At 36.5% G+C, this 24,114-nt stretch overlaps 1 protein-coding gene across 1 annotated transcript; it reads right to left on the bottom strand.

The window, feature by feature from the left end:
* Positions 1-1,203: 1,203 nt before the first annotated feature.
* LOC133329670 (angiotensin-converting enzyme-like) lies at positions 1,204-22,275 on the bottom strand. The gene is made up of 9 exons (XM_061538148.1): positions 22,246-22,275; positions 14,920-15,595; positions 5,780-6,146; positions 5,589-5,700; positions 5,295-5,528; positions 4,746-4,966; positions 1,558-1,698; positions 1,318-1,490; positions 1,204-1,240 (listed from the first exon to the last, which is right to left on the bottom strand). The coding sequence occupies exons 1-9, from the start codon at positions 22,273-22,275 to the stop codon at positions 1,221-1,223; spliced, it is 1,974 nt and encodes a 657-aa protein (XP_061394132.1). The 3' UTR covers positions 1,204-1,220.
* Positions 22,276-24,114: the final 1,839 nt, after the last annotated feature.

The raw sequence follows: 24,114 nt of genomic DNA on the forward strand, positions 1-24,114 counted from the left end.
TTACTTCTGTAACATCGAACACAGAAAATGCGTTTGTTCAATAATTCATGAAATTGATAGATGACTTCCAAATTAAAAAGGGTTGCCATTATTAATTTCACAAATGAGACTACCTTGTGTAATTATGCCATGATTAAGTGGTACTACTTTTGTTAGCGGCTTTTTACCTTTAAACATGATAGAATATATTAGGTAATATGTTTTTTTGAACTTTTCTAGAAAACCAATTGTTGTACCAGAAACGAAGATGCAGTCTTATTGTAGATTTACTAAAGTCAACAAAGAATTTGTTGCCATTATTGTAATTTTATTCTTTAAATTTCTAAAAAAACTATTGAATTTTAATATGTAGTTTGTTTTGAGACAAATAATGAAATTTGACGTATATACAATTCATTGAAAAAAGTACTAGAAAAATTCAAAGAAAAAATGCCATTAGTTTTTGAATTATTTGTCTTATATTCGGTATATATATTATATATAGCGATTTCTCTTGTTCAGTGTCCTATACTAAAATTATATGAAGATTATTTTTGTCCTTCTTACCATCCTTCTAAGACGACATCTAGTGGGAAAATATGTTATAAACTCTGAGTAAGATCGGGTTTAAACCTAAAATGAGTTTTCATACGTTTAAGATTTTTGGCGTTTAGGCTGATTTTGGAGTTTGGGTCTATTCTGATCTATAGTAAAATGATCTGCTATAATCCCATTTTAAATGCACCTTCAGAGAGCCGACTGAGTGTTAACGTTTTTCGCAAAAATATTATATTAGTAATATTGCCAAAGACACCATATACCTAAAATGCAAGGATTTACAGAAATCTTAATCCGAATATTTTCAAATCTCTGGAAATGGGGAATATTGTCACGCCTATTTAGGTTACCTCTCGACGTAAACTTTAAAAATGCCGATGCACGTGTTTTCTATTTTTAGCCCCTCTTTCATAATCCGTTGGCATTTTCTGATAATTCTAAAAAAAATATTTTATTCTAATGTCCTTACTTTCATTAAATTTCTATCGCTTTCAAGAGATATGTTAATCCAGTGCTTTAATTTCATTTTAATTTGTAGTGCTTTAATTTCAAAATTATTCTTTAAGCTCAAGTTTTTTTCTCCAATAGTACTTCAATAGTAAAATATATGTATGTATATATTTTGTGTATATATGCATATAATATTTACATCATAATTTGATTTCGAATAACATATTCAACGCTTAGAAATAATTTCCGCATTCTGAAAAGAAATTGAAAAACAATAATTTATTAATAAAATTCCTGGTCTCACACTTTTCCTCTTTTAACACAACTTACGTATATCATCATCCCATCCGGGTATAAGACCCAATTTCTTATTCTGCTCCTTTAGCCAAATGTACAGTGGTGCAAAATATTCCATGACACCCTGGGCACTTAGACGACGCTCCTTTGTTGCTATTGCCATGATATCACGCCAATGTTTGGTGGCACCCATTTTCATCATTTTCCTGGGAAACAAACAAATTGAAATTTTATTGAAATAAAAAAAATAGCAACTGAGAAAAATATGCATACTTGACAACATCCCCCACTGCTGTGCTATTATAAAAATCACAATTGTATAACGGATGTTCCGGATTACCCGGTTTATATTCAGCACTGAGCATACAAAATGACCGATAAAATTGTAGACCCAAAACTTCGGAAATAAATTTGCTGTGGAATGAGAAGAATTGGAGAATAAATTAAATATCAATCTAATAGGAACATTTTAAATTAATAAATTAGTGGTTAAATAAAAAGGTTAAGTATATAAATACGCTGGGCGTTAACCAGAGTTGGAGTTATTTAATTTAAATTAGGTTTTAGCCTGGAAATTTTTTTGTACAAAATACACGCCAGAGGGATCTAATCTAAGGATAGGCAAAAAATATATATAGGGATCCACAGCTAAGGATGGCCCTTAAAAAAATATTAAAAACGAGTAAGGATATTTCAAAAGTCGGACGGGCCGGCATATTATACCCTTCACCACTTTGGGTACATGCAATCTTTGGAAGATCATTGAGATGGAATCGGGCGAAATTAAATGTGCTATCTAGATAGATATTTGAAACAATTGAAAAACCCCATATACATACCATTCTGAAATCAATGAACAATTGCATGTCAAATGGACAGACTTGGATTCTTTGGTGTACAATTTGTATGAAATCGAGTCTAATTATGTATGGGAGCTATATATAAACACATGGACCTAATTGAGTTGCATACACCATTTGTTTTCTGTTATCACTCGATATTCAATACAAATGCCTTCTGCACAAATTTCGTGTAACCACCATTTACATAAAATCGAACGAAAATATATATAAATCTGAACCGATTTCAACAAACCTTATCACGCATCATTTTTTTTTCAATAGCATTCGCTATGCAAAATTTTACTCAATCAGACAAATATTGGGAGTTTGGTGTATCATTCACATAAAATCGGACGAAACTATATATAGGAGCTATATCTAAATCAGAACCGAAGTGAACGGCCAAATAAGTGAACTGTGTCAAGTTTTATCCAAATCGGATCATAAATTGCGACCTGTACTTTGTTAACAAAAATCCATGGACGGACGGACAGACAGACGGACATGCGTAAATCGACTCTGAAAGTGATTCTATGCATATTCTCAAAAGGAAACATGGGTCTATCTCGATTTCTTTTGCCTGTTATAAACATATGCACAAAGACATAATACCATGAACCATAGTGTGGTAAAGGGTGTAAAAATCCACGCATAAGGATGGCCCTTAAAAGATATTAAAACCAGTAAGCAAAGTAGTAAAGTCGGACGGGGCCGACTATATGATACCCTTCACCACATCGATCTTAACACAAATCATTCTAGACATTATTCAGTACGCTGTGCCAAATTTCCTGCAAATCGAAAGATATATAGGGACTTTGGTGCACCATTTACATTAAATCGGACGATAATATATGATAGCTATATCTAAATCTGGACCGATTTTCAGGAAACTCAACAAAAATCATTATAGACGTAATTCATTAAGCTATGCCAAATTTCGTGCCAATCGAAAGATATATAGGGACTTTGGTGCACGATTTACATAAAATCGGACGAAAATATATATGGGAGCTATATCTATATCTGAACCGATTTTCACGAAACTTAGCACACATCATTCTGGACCTAATTCAGTACTCTATACCAAATTTGTGCAACTCGAATGATATATCAAAGTCCTTATGCACGATTTACATAAAATCAGACGACAATATATATGGGAGCTATATCAATATCTGAACCGATTTTCACGAAACTTAGCACACATCATTCTAGACCTAATTCATTACGCTGTGTCAAATTTCGTGCAAATCGAAAGATATTAAGGGATTTTGGTGCACTATTTACATTAAATCGGACGAAAATATATATGGGAGCCATATCTACATATGAACCGATTTTCAGGAAACTTAACACACATTATTCTAGACCTAATTCATTACGCTGTGATATTTGCTTTTTACTGATTATAGATCAACAACTCCACATTCTAACCCTGGCATATTTTCCATTTTTTTCTTGAAATGAATTTTTACGGCACCGTCTTAGGACTGGATGTAGATTTGGAATAAACAATACGTTGCGCACTGTTCGAATCAAATCGGACATTCCATTCCTTTGATATTAGATCAACAGTTTTTCAAAAAACTTACAATTAGATGGGTCACATCTTTCAAAGTCCTAATAAAATTTATTTTCAGAAAAATGTTGACCATTTTGTGGAGTGGTCCCATATTCCATCTCCGAACTTGATTTATGTTTGGAATAAATATTACGAAGTTTGGATGAAATCGGTTAATCCCTTCGAGAGTTAACCTGCCGACCAGAGAGTGAGAGTTAACACCTCCACACTAAATTGTCTGAAATGGATTTGGTTCAAAGAAACATAGGGTCTAAAACCAATATATACCCTAATTAGGCATAAGACTGAGGCTCTAGTGGACATTTGTTAAAATAATTGATATATCAGATCCAAAGAGTCGTAGTGGGTATCGGTAATAAATGTGATACAATTGTAAGGCGTGTGGTATGAAATCTACTAGGACATAATCAAGAGTTCAGTAAAATGTTATTCCACCTATGACAGGTCCTGATCCCAAGATACAAACATAAATATTTCCCAACTTTTCAACTTAACTCGTTAATATCCATAAAATAAAAACTCGTTAATATCCATAAAATAAAAAATTGGTCACTTTAGGTTTCGGTTGATTTGACCCTCGGAATATTGACCGATCATCATCTAAACAGCCGCTCTAAGTGTTTGGTCAGATCCCCTTCACCTTGTAAAATATGTGATGTTCTGCATATAACAGTTGCCTCTAGAGCGACAGGAAATCAGACAAAATTAAAGATTTCGGTTCATTGCGCCCTTCAGAATGAAATCTAAACTATAGGCGTCGTCCTTGACCATAATCGAAACTTCATGTACAATTTCAATATTTCGCGGCGTTACAAACTCTTGGGACCGCACAATGCTATAATACCCTGACAACATAGTTGTGTAGGGTATAAAAATATGCGTGAATTTGTGGAACATAAAAAAGTCCACTCAGGATCTGTAGGTACTAAGATCAATGATGTAATTGTATGGTATTATTTATAAGTTCAAATATTTAAATGGTAAATGACACAATGTGTTCACACAATCTTATATCATATATACCCTGTACTTACATGGTATTCGATTTATCGGGACTCAGACCTTTGTAGAATCTAAAATCTGGATCAAAACTCATTTCATTACGTCTACTCGGCGGCACTACACCAGCATATTTATGTTGTAGTTTCCAATAGGCACAATTATATTCCCTGGGACTAATCCTGCCATCCATAACATCCACGAAGTATTTATCATTTATAAAATATTGTGGTATGGCCATAATGGTGTGAACACCCTAAAAAGTAAATTAAGATTTTGATTTTTTTTGAAAAGGTGACATAAATGTAATTTGGACCGTTCCAGTAAGAACTAGTTCAAAGGAACTCTTTTGAAAAGGGAACGATTTGTACTAGATCCGGTTCTTTCGTTCGTCTAGTTCCGTTTGCTCCAATCGTTCTTTTTTGATATGGTTCACCTAGTTCTTCTCGTTCACTGACCGAATTAACTGACGTACACCAATGAATGATTGAACAAAAATTAACTATGGAACAAAATGAATGACCTAGTTCCTTTTGCGTAGAGAACCAAAAGAACGAAGATGTTCAACTATATTAACAACTCACCATGCGGAATAAACGATTAAGAGACTGCTCCGGCGGTAGACTATCATTGACCACAATAGCCAAGCGGCTTAAATGACGCGGCGTACCAGCAGCAATAATAAAAGCTTCACCCAATGCACTACCAAAACCAGGGCAAGGTTCCTTGTCCAAGCCCACAGGCAAATTGGATTTATACATGTTATATTGGAGTTCCGCAACATGGCCATGCATTTGCAAAAAGGCACGATAATCAACCTTAAAATATTAAAAAAATACAAATAAATACTGGATATAATTGCCAGTAAGAATGCCTACCTTATTACAAAATCTCAAGGCAACATCCGGTGGAAAATATGACACCTCAACGCTGCAAACTTTATTCGGGTCATCTTCATTGATGCGTCGTACAAATTTGTCCATAAATGTTCTAAAATGAAATTCAATACAGATTTCAACACATCTCATTTCTCAGTATCGCATTTTGTCTACTATTCATTCCCACTTACTTGTTCAATTTATTCAAATGCATCGATTCATAGAATTCCGAGGATTTCTTTATCATCTGCACTGGTGTGTCCATTACCTCCTCTAAACGTTGCTTAACCGTTGGCAATGGATGTTTGGGGAATGGTATACGAAATATTGGATTAGCATACCAATCTTGTGTGATAATCTGTTCCATTACTGGTGCCGGTATGGCACCATCTGTAGCATCGGTCAAATGTTTGCCATATTGATGGCGTGCCCAATGACGCAAATAGGCATGCAGCTCTTGATATAATGGCATTATTTCCCAGACAACTTCTTCAAGTTCACGTTGAAAATTCTCGGTATCGTAATATAGATACCATGTACGCGAAGGGGTAACATGACCTACAAAAAAAACCAAAAACAATAAAGTAATCATTAAAGCAGTCTAATGTAAACATACACAAGTGTCGGTCGTGAAGCTGTGATAGTAAGGGAAAGAATATTTTTATACCCTACACAACTATGTTGTCAGGGTATTATAGCTTTGTGCAGCCCCAAAAGTTTGTAACGCCACGAAATACTTTAAGTATACTGATCGTCATATCTCGACTAGCTGAGTCGATCTAGACATGTGTGTCCGTCCGTCCGTATAATTTGTCCATTATAATTTGTAAACACGATACAGGCCACATTTGTGGACCAATCTTCACCAAATTTTGCATGGAGGATAGGTTCGGCCCAATGAAGACCCCTATTGTTTTTGGTAAAGATCGGTTAATATTTAAGGGATGAAATTGATCAAATACTTAATTTTTGTCGGTTTTTCTGGTCGCTCCAGAGGCCGCAGTTATGGTCCGAACACCGTGAAATTTTACATGGAGAACATGATCGTGCCAAAGAATAATCATGCCTGTTTTGATAAAGATCGGCCAATATTTAGCGGGTCAAATGGACCCTTACTTTTGTGTGAAAAATGACAACATTTGTATTCTATAGCGTATATATTTACTCTTGAAGGACATAGACCCGTGAAGTTGATATTATATCCAAGAGGAGTGGTTGACCTTTAAATTAATACCAATTATATTGTTCTATTTGCTCGGATGTGGGAGTTAACCTGAATATTTACAGGTATCTCCGTATTCGTATATTATTTAGTAACCCATTATCACTCTAGAGAGCGGAACTATAGCGTTGATCGCTTTCAAATGTTCCATGAGGTTCCTGTTACGGTCAAGGACAACGCCTATAATTTTCGGTGATGATCAGATAATATTTTTGGAATGAAGTGGACCGAAAAGTTAATTTTTTGTGTTATTTTCGAGTCGATCTATAGACCAGAAGTGAAAGCCGAACATCACAACACAACCCACGGTGAAGGGAATCTGGACTATAGCTGTACTGAATATTCGGAAAATATGTCAGTGTAAGGAAGAGGTGCTGTTTATCTCTAATCGGGCAAGATGGTGCAAATATCACTAAATATTGCCCAGACTCGGAATAAACATCCGCAGAAAATTTGAGTTTCGTGGTAGTTTTGTAGGGTATCGTATGGTCGGTCCCGTCCGACTATACTGCTCGGCTCACTGGTTTTTGTATTTAGATTTAAGGTTGTAATAGACCTTTTATAGGCTTACTTTGTATAAGAAACTTATAATCTGTAAACCTTTTCCTCATCCTATATGATTATAGGAACGTTTTTTGAGATTTGTTGTTAAGATTTTATAAGGAATTCGATGGACAAATTTTATTAATAGAACGAATTGTTAATTGATAAGTATTGTGTGTTTAGGATTAGTGTAAGAAAGACTAGTTTAAGTGCCCCAAAACCACGCAAGTGGAACGGTCGTTTGACGTTTGTCGAGCGCAAAATTCGACTATTAGACTTTTCGATTTTTGTCTTTGACTAAAAAGTCGATTTTTTTGATCTTTCGATTTTTGAAACCTCTTCAAAATTGATTTTCGACTTTTGCGGAATGCAAAAATTAGACTTTTATGTAAATTGTTGTCAATAGATAAAATCAAGTTCTGAAATGTGTAACTTTTGGGCAATTTGGAGTTTTTTGAAAATAAACCAAGTATTTATGAAGAACATCGAAAGTCGATCATGAAAAGTCGATTTTACGATTTCCTCGTAGATCAAAAGTCGACTCGGACTTTTAGACTTTTCAATACAAAAAGTCGGTTAGTCGAAAGTCGATTTACTTGTCCCTATTAGCGTCGTGTTTTATTCATTTATAGTACAGACGAGTTGCTGGATGCATCAAATCGCATTTTATATTTTGCAAGGTTTGGTCCTTCGACAAACCTATTTTTTATCCACCAGTGTTAAGGAACTCAGCAATAACAATAAAGAATTATTATAAGCAATTGATGAGAAAAAAATACAGTTTAAAGTAGTGATCTCAAGAATTGTTAGAGATTTTCTGTTCCATGAGAAAACCAGTAAGGAAAGTAGTAAAGTCGGACTGGGCCGACTATATGATACCCTTCACCACTTTGGGTATATTCTACATATGTGTCCTAACAGACGACGCGTTTTGTTATAAATCTATATATGAACCGATTTCAGGGAAACTTGCCAGAGACTAATTTATATAACATCAGTACGTTGCGACAATTGGCCTAGCTATGGATCTTTTCACGAAGCTTAGCAACATCATTTTAGACTTAATTCAGTACCCTATACCGAAATTCGTGCAAATCGAAATATATATTGGGACTTTGGTGCACCAATTACATAAAATCGGACGAAAATATATATGAACCGATTTTCACCCTTAATTCAGTACACTATGACAAATTTCGTGCAAATCGAATGATTTTCAGAGACTTTGATGCACCAATTACTTAAAATCGGATGGAAATACATATGGGAGCTATATCTAAATCTGAACCGATTTTCACGAAACTCATTCTAGACTTAATTCGGTACGCTATGCCAAAATTCGTGCTAATTAAAAAATTTGGTGCACCAATTACCCAAAATCGGGGAAATCTATATATGTTAGCTATATATTTCATGAAACTTAGCCACAATTCGCAATTCAGTACGCTATGCCAAATTTCGGGCAAATCGAAAGTTATATAGGGTCTTTGGTGGACCAATTACCTTAAATTGAATGAAAATTAAATTTCGCACACATCATTCTAGACTTAATTCAGTACGCTATGCCATTCGTGCAAATCAAAAGATTCCCAGGGACTTTAGTGGACTATTTACCTAAAATCGGGCGATGCTATATATGGGAGTTATATCTGATATTCACGAAACTTCGCTCACATTATTCTACACTTAATTTAGTACGCTGTGCTAAATTTCGTGCAAATCGAAAGATATATAGGGACTTTGGTACACAATTTATCATAAATCGGACGAAGATATATATGGGAGCTATATCTAAATCTGAACCGATTTTCACAAAACTTGGCAGACATCATTCTAGACCTTATTCATTACGCTGTGCCAAATGTTGTGCAAATTAAAAGATTTCTAGGGACTTTAGTGGACTATTTACCTAAAATCGGGCGAAGATATATATGGGAGCTATATCTAATTCTGAACCGATTTTCACGAAATTTTGCACACATCATTCTAGACTTATTTTAGTACTCTGTGCCAAATTTTGTGCAAATCGAAAGATATATAGGGACTTTGGTGCACCATTTACCTTTTTGCCTGTTACAAACATATGCACAAAGACATAATACCCTGTACCACAGTGTGGTGAAGGGTATAAACAGTCTTTTTATTTAAAAATTTGAGATGGAGAAAGGGACAGATTTTAGCTGAGAGTCCCGGAAAAAAGATTTGATGAGCGGGAGTGTAAGAGAAACTCGAAAAGCTCAGGAGTTAAACGCTTTATGTACGTTTTTGACGAAAAGAATACTCTTCCGGACACTTAGGTCTACTAAAGTATTGGATAAATATTATGGAAGAAGAGTTGGAAGAACTGAAACAAATTGTGATTTTATCCATCAAGCGGGATTATCTAGAATTCTATTGCCCAATCTTCGCCAAGAACTCCAGAATATATGATTTTGCATTGAAGCCGATTGTGTAATTAGTAGGGATAAGTAAATCGACTTTCGACTAATCGACTTTTTGCTTCGTTTATTATCCCAAAGCCCAAATTACACATTCCAGAACTTTATTTTATCTGTTGACAACAATTTATAAAAAAAAATCAAAGTTGATTTGGCATCAGTCGGCAAAAGTTGAAAATCGATTTTGAACAGATTTGATAGATCCAAAAGTCAGAGGAAAAAATCGAGAGTGTATAAATCGACTTTTTGGTCGGAGGTAAAAATCGAAAAATCTAAAAGTCGACTTTTTGCCGATGTGCCGAAGCGAGACATGATTTGTTTGGTATGTCTAAAAACATTTCGCTAAATATAATGGAGTCTTTGAAGACGTCGTATGTGGAGCTCTCTCTTCTCTCTGCTTCCAGAAGATGCAAATGTGGAGTTCTCTGAAGATATATTGTTCAAATTAAATCAAATGTTCTAGACATACTCCGCTGTAATCTTGAAGTGTTTTGTGTGAGTACCTGTTCATTGGCCTACTTCACAGTGGTTGAGCCACAGGCGGATATGCGCCCACCAGCGCACCAGCACCGAAGTGCTGTACCAATCGGAGAGCATGCAGAAGGCATACTCTCCCCCTTGGGAGGCTGGATCAGCTGTCAGGCTGGATCAGCTGTCAGGCTGGATCAGCAGAGCAAGGGGCACCTGACACTCGGTACGGAAAACCTCCGCTCAGGCTCGAGACCGAAGCCTCTCCCAGTTCGACCCAAGATCGGGCTGGTATCCCAAAACAAAATAAACAACGGCAGCAAATAACCGCAAATAACAAGGAAGACCTTGCCACAGGCAGTGGCGACGTTGAACAAATACACACAACACAAACAATTAATATGCTGTCTTCACGGACTGCACAAAGGGCCCGCTTTAATGAAGGAACTGAAGGAAGTAGTTAAAACCTTCCAATATTTGTTGCCCCGGCAAACCCTCAGTACAGAGGGAATTTATTTACAGGCACCAAAGATGGAGACAGTCCACGGTTGCTGGTATGTAAAAGTCGTGTATAAGGCCACTGTAGAATTGTTCGAAAATGCGTGTGTTCGAACCAAAAAACTATGAAAAGCAGACACAAAAAGAAATCCTGCAGCTTAGCGGAAAAAAATCAAAGGAAAGGGAGCTGTGTGTGGAAATTTTGAAGAATTAAAAGGAACATTGCTTCTGTCAAAGTCCGAGCAAATAAAAATCTTTATCGCTGGAAAAGTAAATCACCGAGTGATGATCATGGAGAACGGAATATACCGCTTAAGAAAACCGTTGTTGGTAGACGAAGGTGGAGGAACTTCTATTGGAGGCTCAATGGAAAACTGCAAATGAATACAGTCCAGTAATACCCTAGGATAAGTACTGTGCTGTCTTCAAAAGTTGTCTACTTTAGCCATATCTGAAGCTGATCCGATTTCAACGAAACTTAACACATGTCGTTTTAGACTCAATACAGTACGGCATTCCAAATTACGCCTGAATCGGACAAACCGTGGGAATTTAGAGCACTATTTACATGTAGTCGGTAGAAAATATTCACGGCAGCTATATCTAAATTATCCTGAATTTCGGTTCGGTCACCGAAATGAACAGGGAAGATTTAGCATCCTATTGCGAAAGTTTACGTGTACGCCCACCATCATCGGTGAATGATGCCCAATTTGATCAATCAGGTGTCTAAAGTTCACGAGAGGAATAAGTAAAGGTTCGTTGGGAAGGAAGAGCTACCTGTTGACACCGTCAAACTATTCGTTCTACCCAGCTACCCAGCAACACTGTCAAATTATTGGAGTCGTATGTTGCCATTTTTACACAGTATGAGTTCGAGAATAAATTTATCAATATGTGTTAGTACAGTAGTGAACAAAATCATCCCTTTAGCCTAGACACAATATTTATAAATAAGGCCTCGTTAGCGGAGAAGTAAGAATGTCACCACAGCAACATAGACGTGGACAAAGCGAGTGAGAACATTCTGGAATCGTTGTAGATATTTGTTGATAAAAGTAATAAACATCTGTAATGTAAACCAGTAAGGAGAGTAGTAAAGTCGGACTGGGCCGACTATATGATACCCTTCACCACTTTGGGGATATTTTACATATGTATCCTTTTCTAGGGAACATTTACATGAAATTGAACGAACTTAAATATGCGATAAGTAAACCGACTAACATCAATTCCAAAACATGTCATTCTGCAACCTATCCTAAATTTTGTAAATAGATTTAAAGCACACGCTATTTGGTATGCTTCGCTGTTTAAAATGTATCAATCAGGCAACCATTGATTATTTGGTGTACAGTCAACATGAATAGGTCGAAATTATATATGGAAGCTAATCTGAACCGATTTCAAGGAAACTTGCTAGATATTAATTTTTATTAATTTCTGTACGTGCATGGGTCTGTATGGGCCTTTAGTGTACCATTTACTTAAAATCGGACGAAAATATATATAGAAGTTATATGTAAATCTGAACCAATTTCAAGAAAACTTGACACGAAAGGTTATAGTAACAGTACATTGTACAAAACTGTGTGACGATAGGCCAATCTTTGGGTCTTTAGTGCACAATTTAAATTAAATCGGTCGAAACTATATACTGAAGCTATATCTAAATCTGAACCGATTTTCAGGAAAATTGGCAAGCATCATTCTGGACCTAATACAGTACTCTATGCCAAATTTCGAGCAAATCGAATGATATATAGGGACTTTGGTGCACCATTTACCTTAAATCGAACGAAACTATATATGAGACCTATATCTAAATCTGACCCGATTTTCTCGAAATTTAGCTCACATCATTCTGGAAGTAATTCAGTACTTTGTGCAAAATTTCGTGCAAATCGAAAAATATATAGGGACTTTGATGCACCATTTACCTTTAATCGGACGAAACTATATATTAAAGTTATATCTAAATCTGAACCGATTTTCTCGAAACTTGGCACACATCATTCTGGACCTAATTCAGTACTCTATGCCAAATTACGTGCAAATCGAAAGATATATTGGGACTTTGGTTGCACCATTTACCTTAAATCGGACGAAACTATATATGGGAGCTATATCTGAATCTGAACCGATTTTCTCGAAACTTGGCACACATCATTCTGGACCTAATTCCGTAATCTTTGCTAAATTTCGTGCAAATCGAAAGATAAATAGGGACTTTGGTGCACCATTTACCTTAAATCGGCATAACCTATATATGGGAGCTATATCTAAATCTGAACCGATTTTCTCGAAACTTGACACACATCATTCTGGACCTAATTTAGTACTCTATGCCAAATTTCGTGAAAATCGAAAGATATAGAGGGACCTTGGTACACCATTTACCTTAAATCGGACGAAAATATATATGGGAGCTATATCTGAACCGATTTTTCCCATTTTCAATAGGGTTCGTCCTTGGGCCAAACAAATGAGCTGTGCTAAATTTCATCCAATTCGGATCATAAATGCGACCTGTACTTTGTTTACAATTTAACATGGACAGACAGACGGACAGACATGCATAAATCGACTTAGAAAGTGATTCTATGCATATTCTCAAAAGGAACCATGGGTCTATCTCAATTATTTTTGCCTGTTACAAACATATGCACACAGAGTGGTGAAGGGTATAAAAATGTTCAAAATGTTGGCCCTTTTGTTATTGTGTGGGTACCAGAAGGAGGGAACCGATGTGTCCCATCTTAGGAGTTGATGTAGGTTGCGCACTGTTCGAATCAAATCGGACATTCCATTCCTTTGATATTAGATCAACAATTTTTTAAAAAAAAAAAACTTACAATTAGATGGGTCACATCTTTCAACATTATACTTAGTCAAAGTCCTAATGATATAATGAAATTTATGTTCAGAAAAATGTTGACCATTTTGTGGAGTGGACTTGATTTAAGTTTGGAATAAATGAAATGAAGTTTGGATGAAATTGGTTAATGCCTTCGAGAGTTAACATGCCGACCAGAGAGTGAGAGTTAACAACTCCACACCAAATTGTCTGAAATGGCTGTGGTTCAAAAACATAGGGTCTAAAACCAATATATACCCTAATTAGGCATAAGACTGAGGCTCTAGTGGACATTTGTTGAAATAATTGATATATCAGATCCAAAGAGTAGTAGTGAGTTATCGGTAATAAAAGTGATACAACGGTAAGGCGTGTGTTATGAAATCTAGGAGGACTTAATCAAGCGTTCAGTAAAATGTTATTCCATCTATGACAGGTCCTGATCCCAAGATACAAACATAAATATTTCCCAACTTTTCAACTTAACTCGTTAATATCCCATCAGTTTATCTCACTACTTTTTTTCCAAAGTTATTGATTTGCAGCACAAATATTGCTAAACATAATTTCTGAAGGTCTCCAAGGATTACCTTTTGATACCCTACTCATTTAACTTATCTAACCTTGGGCACACCTCATTGATAAATGATAATGTCCTTCGAATCGAATACAACTGAGTAGTTGTCGTCTTTTTTTATTCGTTTTGCTCTTCACCCCAAATAAAACTGCAATTGAGGCTGCAATGGGAGGGATATTCGCATAACAACACAAAATCGTTATGAAACACTCTTACCCAACGGCACAGACATACATACACACATACATATGCACATGGCAGGACATAATTATTTTGTCAATCTCCCATGTGCGTTTAAAGTTAAACATTGGAATTATCTAAGTCATGGCTCCCCTCCTCTTAAACGGAATTGCAATTCCTTATATGCTGTGTCCATCGAGTGGAAATACTTATCTCGACAAGATTAGATTTCAAGAAATCGTCCTCATTGCAGAGAGCAACAAATTATCAATCAGTCAGTCAGTTCGACAAACAAACAGACAGACGCTTTGTTTAATTACATTACAAGTTGATGCTTGAAATTTGAAATCACTTGGGGATGGTCGGAGGATTCGTTTGAACGCACAAGGACACATTAAAATGAGAGAAGGTGAAAGGAAATGTTTGGCATTTTGCTAGTAAATTACAAGAAGGGGTGTGATGAAATAATTAAAGGACGGAGAATAAAAAGGAAGTAGTATTCTGTAGAAAAAAATCGCTTCATAAGAATTTTTTATTTTTCCACTTACCATTATAAGCCGCTGCCTTGCGCCACAAATCGACATATTCCAAAAATGTATCCTGAGCCCAATTAGCATCCTTATTCAGAGCATGGCGCCATTTCAGCCAATAAAAATATAAATGATCCTTATTTTTATTATGCTCGATGAAGGATTTAATTGTCGGTTCGAAGGCAACATTTTTATCTGTGGCCGATTTACAATCGTTTTGACAAACCAATGGCGAGGTGATGAACGATTGTATAACTCGCAGCAATGCCTTTGAACGTTCATAGTCGTGACGATTTAATCCATGTAATTGCAATTTTGAGAGTCTTTGCACTTGACGCCTTAACGTTTCATTTTTCAACTGCTTCACAGGAATCACACTCAGGTTCGATGCCAACTCATACACCAGTTGATAGTATTCATTATCGATTTCATGTTGGACATTAGCCTGATTGATTTCACTGATGCTGACGCGTTTCTTTGTCAGACCATGGAAGAGGTCTCGTCGACGATTGTAGATGTGTGCAAATCCCTTTTCAGCAATTTCCAAATAATGACGGGCATGAGCTTCATACACTTCGGAATATTGACTGGTGGTGGTTGTTGGTATCGGTGTCGTCGTTGTGGTGTTGTGTTCAGATTCTAAAGGGTCGACAGTAGTTTGTCCCTGACATGCAGGGGTGGCAAGGAGCAAAAGCTGAAAATAAATAAATGATTTTAATAATATAAATAATTATAAATAGAATGAAATATTGTTATATTTATTACTTGATAATATAAAAGAAAAAATATTAGTTTTACATGGAAAAACAGTGAAAATATAAAAGAATTGCTTTCGCAAGAATTTGGAAGCCACTACAGCACGCAAAACTGTGGACTACTACTGTCGGTATCGACTTATTCAGTGCCTGTAAAAATAATAAAACACAAACTTAAGGGACGTTTTTTTCAAAATCGGGAGATTTGTCTCCTTACATTAGAAATTTCATATTATGTCGGGAAAAAAGAAATACATTAGGCCGGCAGTCGAAAATGCCTATAAAATCGGAGAAATGATCGAGTTGACCGGCATGTTAGCAGTCGTAACATCGCCCATCCACGAAGCCTTGGCCAAACGGTGTGGGATAGACACATTTCTTAAATGGATGGTGACTGGAGATAAAAAATGGATGCCATACGATAAACCTGTGCGAAAACGATCGTGGTCAAAAAGCGGTGAAGCACCTCAAAAGACCAAACCAGGATTAACGGCCAGGAAGGTTCTGCTATACATTTGGTTGGACTGGAAAGGGGTTATTTATTATGAGTTGCATCCATATGGTCAAACGCTAAATTCTGATCTCTGTTGTCAACAACTGGACCGTATGATCAGAAATGGCCAGAATGGGATAAAAGGAAAGGTGCCATGTTCCACCACAACATCTACAGTGACTCGCCAGAAACTTCCGGAGCTTGGTTGGAAAGTTTTAATGCAAACGCCATACAGTCCGGACATGGCACTAAGCGATTATCTTCCTTTTCTTGCAAAATTTCTTTAAAGACAAAAGAATTTATATCAAGGGAGGATAGCAAATAGAGAGCTGGTCTTTATGAGAGAGGCATTATGAAGTTACCTTTAAAAAGGCAACAAATCATACAACAAAACGGTGCATATTTGGCCCAAATCAGACATTCTGAAGCATGTTAAATAAAGTCCTATAGTTCATATAAAAATAATGGATTTCTTTTCGCCCAAACAAATATTAAATTACAGACAACTCGATCGAAAAACTTGTCAAATATCCTCAAGATCCGCATATTTTGGGGATACCGCTATAAGGGGACTACCCCAAAAAGTGTAACCATATTGATAATTTTCCGTATAGAGCTTTCGTATCAAATGCGAATCCAAAATACCAAATTACAACCTTATTTTTGAAAAACGTGTCCGTAGGGGATGATAGATACCAAGCAACGGATCTGATTGGCTTTAACATGGCGAAATCCAGGCTTATCTTGGTCCCTCTTTCATCTCAATTGTGGACAATGACATCCCCGCGGTGCCACCTGGGAAGCTATTCTCATCACCCAATGAAATAGTGAGCTAATATGTGCCGCGAGTTCACCCATAAGAATTATAAAAAAATGGGTTGAGGCTCACTCTCGGAAAACCCAACCTACTATGAAAAAGCTAAGAAAAAGAAAACCAAAACCCCCTAATGTTGATGACCCCCGTAAACATATAAAGGACCACGATCTGCGAATCTGCACTTGGAATGTGCGCACGTTGTACAGAACAGGCGCAGTGTTCGCTTTGGCGGATATACTCAAGAAGTGCAAAGCCGATATTATTACCTTACAGGAAATGCGATGGAAAGGGACAGGCGTAAGTAAATAAGATGATTACGCCCTGTATTATAGCTGCCATGAAACGTGCCATGAATTTGGCTGCGGATTTATGGTTAACAGGAGAATAAAAGACCTTGTCTCCAGATTCACTACAGTAGATGAGCGAATTGCTATAATCCGTAAAAAAGCGAAGTTCTTTTACATCAGTCTCATTTGCGCCCACGGTTGATTGACTTCGATATACACAAGGCCACCTTGATTCCCTGGGCCCGTATAGGAGTCAGAATGAAGTCCGGAAATTTTACCACATCCTCCTGTAGAGATGAAGATGGAAACCTGGTGACAGATACAGACAGCGTGTTGAGGATCTGGAAGAAGCATTTCGAAAAACTTCTAGTATCAAATAGTGGCGATGAAGAAGATACCCCAGAACCAATAAGAGATGATGGTATAGAGTGTGTACCACCTAGCCAAGATGAGGTCATAAAAGCAATTAATCGGCTCAAGAACAACAAAGCAGCAGGAGCCGATGGGTTACCAGCCGAACAATTCAAGACTGGTGGCCAGATGCTGGTCAGGAGCATGCACCAGATGATTAGCACAATTTGGCTAGATGAGTGGGCATGCACGATTGGAACCTCAGCATCCTGTGTCTCGTGCACAAAAAAGGAGACAAGACGATATGCGCCAACTATAGAGGAATAAGTCTCCTTCCAATCGCATATAAAGTGGTATTCATCATCGGACCATACCAATGCGGCTTCAGACCTGGCAAATCCACCATTGACCAGATTTTCACTCTGCGCCAAATTCTGGAAAAGACCCATGAAAAACACATCGACACATACCACCTTTTGTGGACTATAAAGCCGCATTCGACAGCCCTATCCGTTCAGAGGCGTTAAAGCCATGTCTGCATTTGGCATTCCTGCAAAATTAATTCGGCTATGCAAGACAACTTTAACTGGCACAAGATAAGCAGTCGGAAGAGACCTCTCGGAGCCCATTAACCCTTTCAGTGTCAAAAAAATTTTGTCGGAATGAAAATCTGAAGTTGTTGTATTTAAAATCATATAAAGGGAAATAGTTTAAATAAAATAGCAATTGTCAATTTAACCCTTGGCCAGTTTCGTCTGTCTTTCAGCAAAAACAAAAACATCAATAGTAACGGTACATAGGATAACCGAAAAATCGCAAAGAAAAAGAGTACTTTTAAATGTCGAATATATTCGACAAAAACACTGAAAGGGTTAATACCGAACGAGGATTCAGATAAGGTGACAGTTTGTCGTGTGACCTTTTTAACATCCTACTGGAAAAGGTCATACGAGAGACAAAGGTGAACAGAAATGGCATTCTGTACACCAAACAACACATGTTACTCGCCTACGCCGATGACATCGACATAATGGGTCGAACATTGAGAGCGGTAACAACCACCTTTGAACAAATTGGGAAGGAGTCAGCAAAAGTGGGTCTGGCAGTAAACAACAAGAAGGCCAAGCTGATGGTATCAACGCGCAAGACGTCCAGTAGACTCGGACCAACTGTGGAACTTGAGAACTACAGCTTCGAGGTAGTTAAAGACTTTATATACCTTGGTACCGCCATAAATAAAACGAATGACATCAGTTTTCAAATTCGGAGAAGGATTGTGATGGCCAACAGATGCTACTATGGTCTAAGTAAGCAGTTTAGAAACAAGGCACCCTCCCGCCAGACCAAACTCACACTTTACAAGACCTGATACTACCCGTGCTATTATATGGATCAGAAGCATGGGTACTTGCGCAAGCAGATGAGGCAGCTCTTAGGGTGTTTGAGAGAAAAATTCTCCGAAAGATCTACGGGCCGCTCTGCGTCGACGGTGAATGTCGGCGTCGAATGAACCACGAGCTTTACAATTTATACGCGGACATCGACATAGTCAGTCGTATTGAGCTGCAGCGACTACGGTGGCTAGGCCATGTTGTGCGGATGAACAAAAATGCCCCAGCTCAAAAGGCATATAAAAACGAGCCTACTGATGGTTCCCGTAGAAGGGGAGGGCAACGAATTAGGTGGAAAGACCAAGTAGAAAACAACATCTTGGAACTTGGTCTTCCACGCTTGGAAATCTTTTTTTAAGCTCGGCTTATGGAACAACCGTTCTGTAACAAGCCAGCTAAGTAAGTATGTAAGTAAGTCCAAACCCAATGTCCAAATTACAGTGAATTCGAAAATTTGGGGGTACCTTTATACGGTAGCCCCAGAGAATTCGAAAAAAATACCTATATTGATCATTTTGATGTGCATTAAAATTGCCTTAAATCGGACGGGACTTTTATGGAGGTTTTGTTGTTGCAGGTTGTTTATGCTCCGAAAAAAATAATGTTCCATATTACAGCCATTCTTCTTGGAAAACTAGTGCACGTAATTTTTAACATCCAAAAACTCTACAAAAATTTAGGCTTGTTCTGGCTTTTCGTATATTTTTCTAGTTCTTTTTAATTTTTTCCCAGATCATTGTCCACAAGACCGGCTACCTCGTTAGCGAATGTGGGAATTATTAAAACATGTCTAAATATATATTTTATTTTTTTTCACAGAATACTACATATGCAGAAGAGATAATCAACCTACACACCAATATCGACAAAAATTTGCCAACCTATTATCTTCACCAAGCCAGGATCATGTCCTCCCTCACAAAGGGTTAACATTTTCTATATTTATAAATTCAATATTAGTGCAAAGAATTGCCGATTTGAACCAAAGATTGCACAACCTATTATTTTTACCAAGCCTACATCAAGTCCTAAGGTGGGACCCGTCTACATCAAGTCCTAAGGTGGGACCCGTCGGCTTTCTCCTTCTAGTACCTCCCCAACAAAGGATCAATATATTATAAGCTGGTAAATATAACATGAAGCAAATTGAATAACCGATTTTATCAACATTAAATCCGAAACATCTTTGATAAAAACATACACCCTATATAAAGCGATTAATAAAACCTGTGTGTAATTCAAACCATAGGCTGAGGGTATATATCAGTCGGCAACACCGATTGACTCTTTATACCCTTCACCACACTGTGGTACAGGGTTTTATGTCTTTGTGCATATGTTTGTAACAGGCAAAAATAATCGAGATAGACCCATGGTTCCTTTTGAGAATATGCATAGAATCACTTTCTGAGTCGATTTATGCATGTCCGTCCGTCCATGTAATTTTGTTAACAAAGTACAGGTCGCATTTATGATCCGATTTGGATGAAATTTGGCACAGATCACTTAATTGGCCCAAGGACGAACACTATTGGGTAGCAAATCTCCCTACCAAAAATTATAAATAAAGGTCAATTTTTTCAGAGAGCCCCCATATAAGGTTACCCCCAATTTTCGGTATTTTCGGGTTCTTGGGATCAATTTATAACTGAATTCTCTGAAATTTTATACATTGGGTTCTTATTGGGTACCAAATTACTTCATTAAAAATTATAAATATAGGCCCAGTTTTTCTGGTAGTCTCCATATAACGGTACCCCAAAATTTTTGGTATTTTGGGAGTTCTGATCGTATTTTTCGACCGAATTGACTGTAATTTAGTAAGTCAAGTTCTCATTAGGTAGCAAATCTCTCCACTATAAATTATAAATATTGGTCAATTTTATCTGGTAGCCCTCACATAAGGGTACCCCCCCCCCCAATTATCGGTATTTTGAGTTTCTTGAACCAAATTCTTTTTATACCCTTCACCATACTGTGGTATAGGTATTATGTCTTTGTGCATATGTTTGTAACAGGCAAAAGGAAACGAGATGGACACATGGTTCCTTTTGAAAATAAGCATAGAATCATTTTTTGAGTCAATTTAAGCACGAAATTTGGCACAGTATAACAAATTAGGTCTAGAATGATGTGTGTTAAGTTTCCTCAAAATCGGTTCAGATTTATATATACCTCCCATATATATTTTCGTCCGATTTAATGTAAATGGTGCACCAAAGTCCCTATATATCTTTCGATTTGCACGAAATTTGGCACAGCGTAATGAATTATCTCTAGAATGATGTGTGTTAAGTTTCCTGAAATCGGTTCAGATTTAGATAGTTGCAGAATGACGTGTTTATGGTTCCAATTTAATTTTTCTGGTCCTTTAAAAATGCAACGTCTGTTAGGATTCATCTGTTGAATATACTCAAAGTGGTGAGGGTTCCATATAGTCGGCCCCGCCCGACTTTACTACTTTCCTTACTGGTTTTTACTTGTCAAGCCTGGATTTCAGATATTAAACCTGCTTTTACAGCTTTCATCAGCAGATCGCATTTTCCACCCCATATCACAGTGTAATAATTTCCTTTTCCAGGAGGGTAAGGTTTACTAATTTTCTTAGTTTTATTATCTCTAATCTACCCTTCATCTATTCTTTTTGTTCACCCCACAAAACTATGTACAACTATTAATTGTATTATACCAATCAATCTTCACTTTCTTCCAATATTTGGTGTTAATAGTAAACTTGACATTCAAAATCGAAAGGGAGAAGATGAATATATATTAAAACTAACCACGCAGTCAAAAAAATGCCAACAAAAAATTCAACAATTTATTGGCAACTATCAAGGAAGCAAACAAATAAACAAACACCCCCAGAAATGAAATTCAGGGTTATGAAGTGTTTGTAAGCGATTGCGAGTCGCAACCACCGGAAAACAAAGAATATTCATAGCCGCACATTTATATAAATATAAACATTTCCGCTTTTTGTTATTTTTTTCTGTTATAAATAATGGGTGCTCTGTCTGGGCTGGTGGGTCAGTTGGTTATTTCAAATACAGGCCATTAGCTAGACATTTCCATTTATCTTATTTCGCCCACAAATGTTGCTCTCCATTTTTTTGTTGCATATAAAATATGATTTGTTTCCTATCTAACCGACAAGGGTAGATTTTTTGAGAAAAAAACCCAAAAATGTTTGAAATAATACAAAAATAAAAATATAAGAAATTGAAAGTTTCTTTCATCTGGAACTTACCACAATTGTTATGATCATCATTGCTGACATTTTCCTCATTTTTTGCAGAGCTTTCTTGTTTTTGGCGTCTTTCGTTTTTCCGTCTTCACAATGACATTGTCCACTTTACACTTCTGTTGTTATTTTGATTTGCTTCCTATATCACTTCAAGTTTTTGTTCTCTTTCTTATTTTATAATTTTTATTCTCTTTTTTTGTTGTTGAGTGTTTTCAATTTATATTACGATTTATTTGCTGTTTTTCTTTTGCTGTTTGTTTGATTATTGCCAAACATTTGTAAAAGTTCGTGGGAGAACAATGGAATTTGTTATCATGATTAGTTTATTAGGTTGTAACGATATAATTCCAAATAAATATATATAACCCTATAACAAATTACCGTTATATGCACGATTGACCCACCGTTACATTTTAAGGATATAATTTTAAAAAAAGTCGGACGGGGCCGACTATATGATACCCTTCACCACTTTGGGATTATTCAACAGATGAATTCTAACAGACGTCTCATTTTTAAAGGACCAGTAAAAAGAAATTGGGTCCATAAACATGCCATTCTGCAACCTATACAAACATTTTCATTTATACAGACATAGAATTGCTTCTTTAAATGGGACAACATTATGTAAATCAATTTAAAGTAAATATCAATCGGACACCCGTTGATTATTTGGATAAATATCTGATAAACATGACGAGGTTAGTGCACCATTTACTTAAAATCGGACGAAAATATATATAAAAGCTATATCGAAATCTAAACCGATTTCATCAAAAATTCTCACAGGTTAGGTTTTACTAATTTCAGTATGTTTTGCGCATATCGGCCACATTTCTCACATGTTGGTGCATTATTTACTTAATATTGGGAGAAAATATATATGGCAGACCTATCCAAATTTGAACCGATTTCAACAAAACTTTCCACATGCTACGTTATATTAACTTTAGTATGGTGTGCAAAATGTTGTGTCAATCGGCCTAGCGTTGGGTCTTTGGTGCACCATTTACATTAAATCGGACGAAAATATATATGGGAGCTATATCTATATCTGAATCGATTTTCTCGAAACTTAACACACATAATCTAGACTGTATTTATTACGCTGTGCCAAATTTCGTGCAAATCGAAACATATATAGGGACTTTGGTACAACATTTACATTAAATCGGACGAAAATATATATGGGAGCTATATCTTTATCTGAACCGATTTTCAGGAAACTTGACACACATCATTCTAGACCTAGTTCATTACGCTGTGCCAAATTTCGTGCAAATCGAAAGATATATAGGGACTTTGGTACACAATTTACCTTAAATCGGACGAAAATATATATGGGAGCTATATCCAAATCTGAACCGATTTTCAGGAAACTTAATACATATCATTATAAACCTAATTCATTACGCTGTGCCAAATTTCGTGCAAATCGAAATATACATAGGGACTTTGGTACACAATTTACCTTAAATCGGAGGAAAATATATATGGGAGCTATATTCAAATCTGAACCGATTTTCAGGAAAATTGACACACATCATTATAGACCTAGTTCATTACGCTGTATCAAATTTCGTTCAAGTCAAAAGATATATAGGGACCGTTTACATTAAATCGGACGAAAATATATATGGGAGCTATATCTAAATCTCAACCGATTTTTCCGAATTTCAATAGGGTTCGTCCTTGAGCCAAATAAGTGACCTATGCCAAATTTCATCCAATTCGGATTATAAATGCGACCTGTACTTTGTTTACAATTAAACATGGACAGACAGACAGACAGACAGACGGACGGACATGCATACATCGACTTAGAAAGTGATTCTATGCATATTCTCAAAAGGAACCATGCGTCTATCTCGT

The sequence above is a fragment of the Musca vetustissima genome, unplaced genomic scaffold, assembly GCF_032173495.1.
Source record: "Musca vetustissima isolate MV318-11 ecotype Yass unplaced genomic scaffold, APGP_CSIRO_Mvet_v1 utg26713, whole genome shotgun sequence".
Classification (NCBI taxonomy): domain Eukaryota; kingdom Metazoa; phylum Arthropoda; class Insecta; order Diptera; family Muscidae; genus Musca; species Musca vetustissima.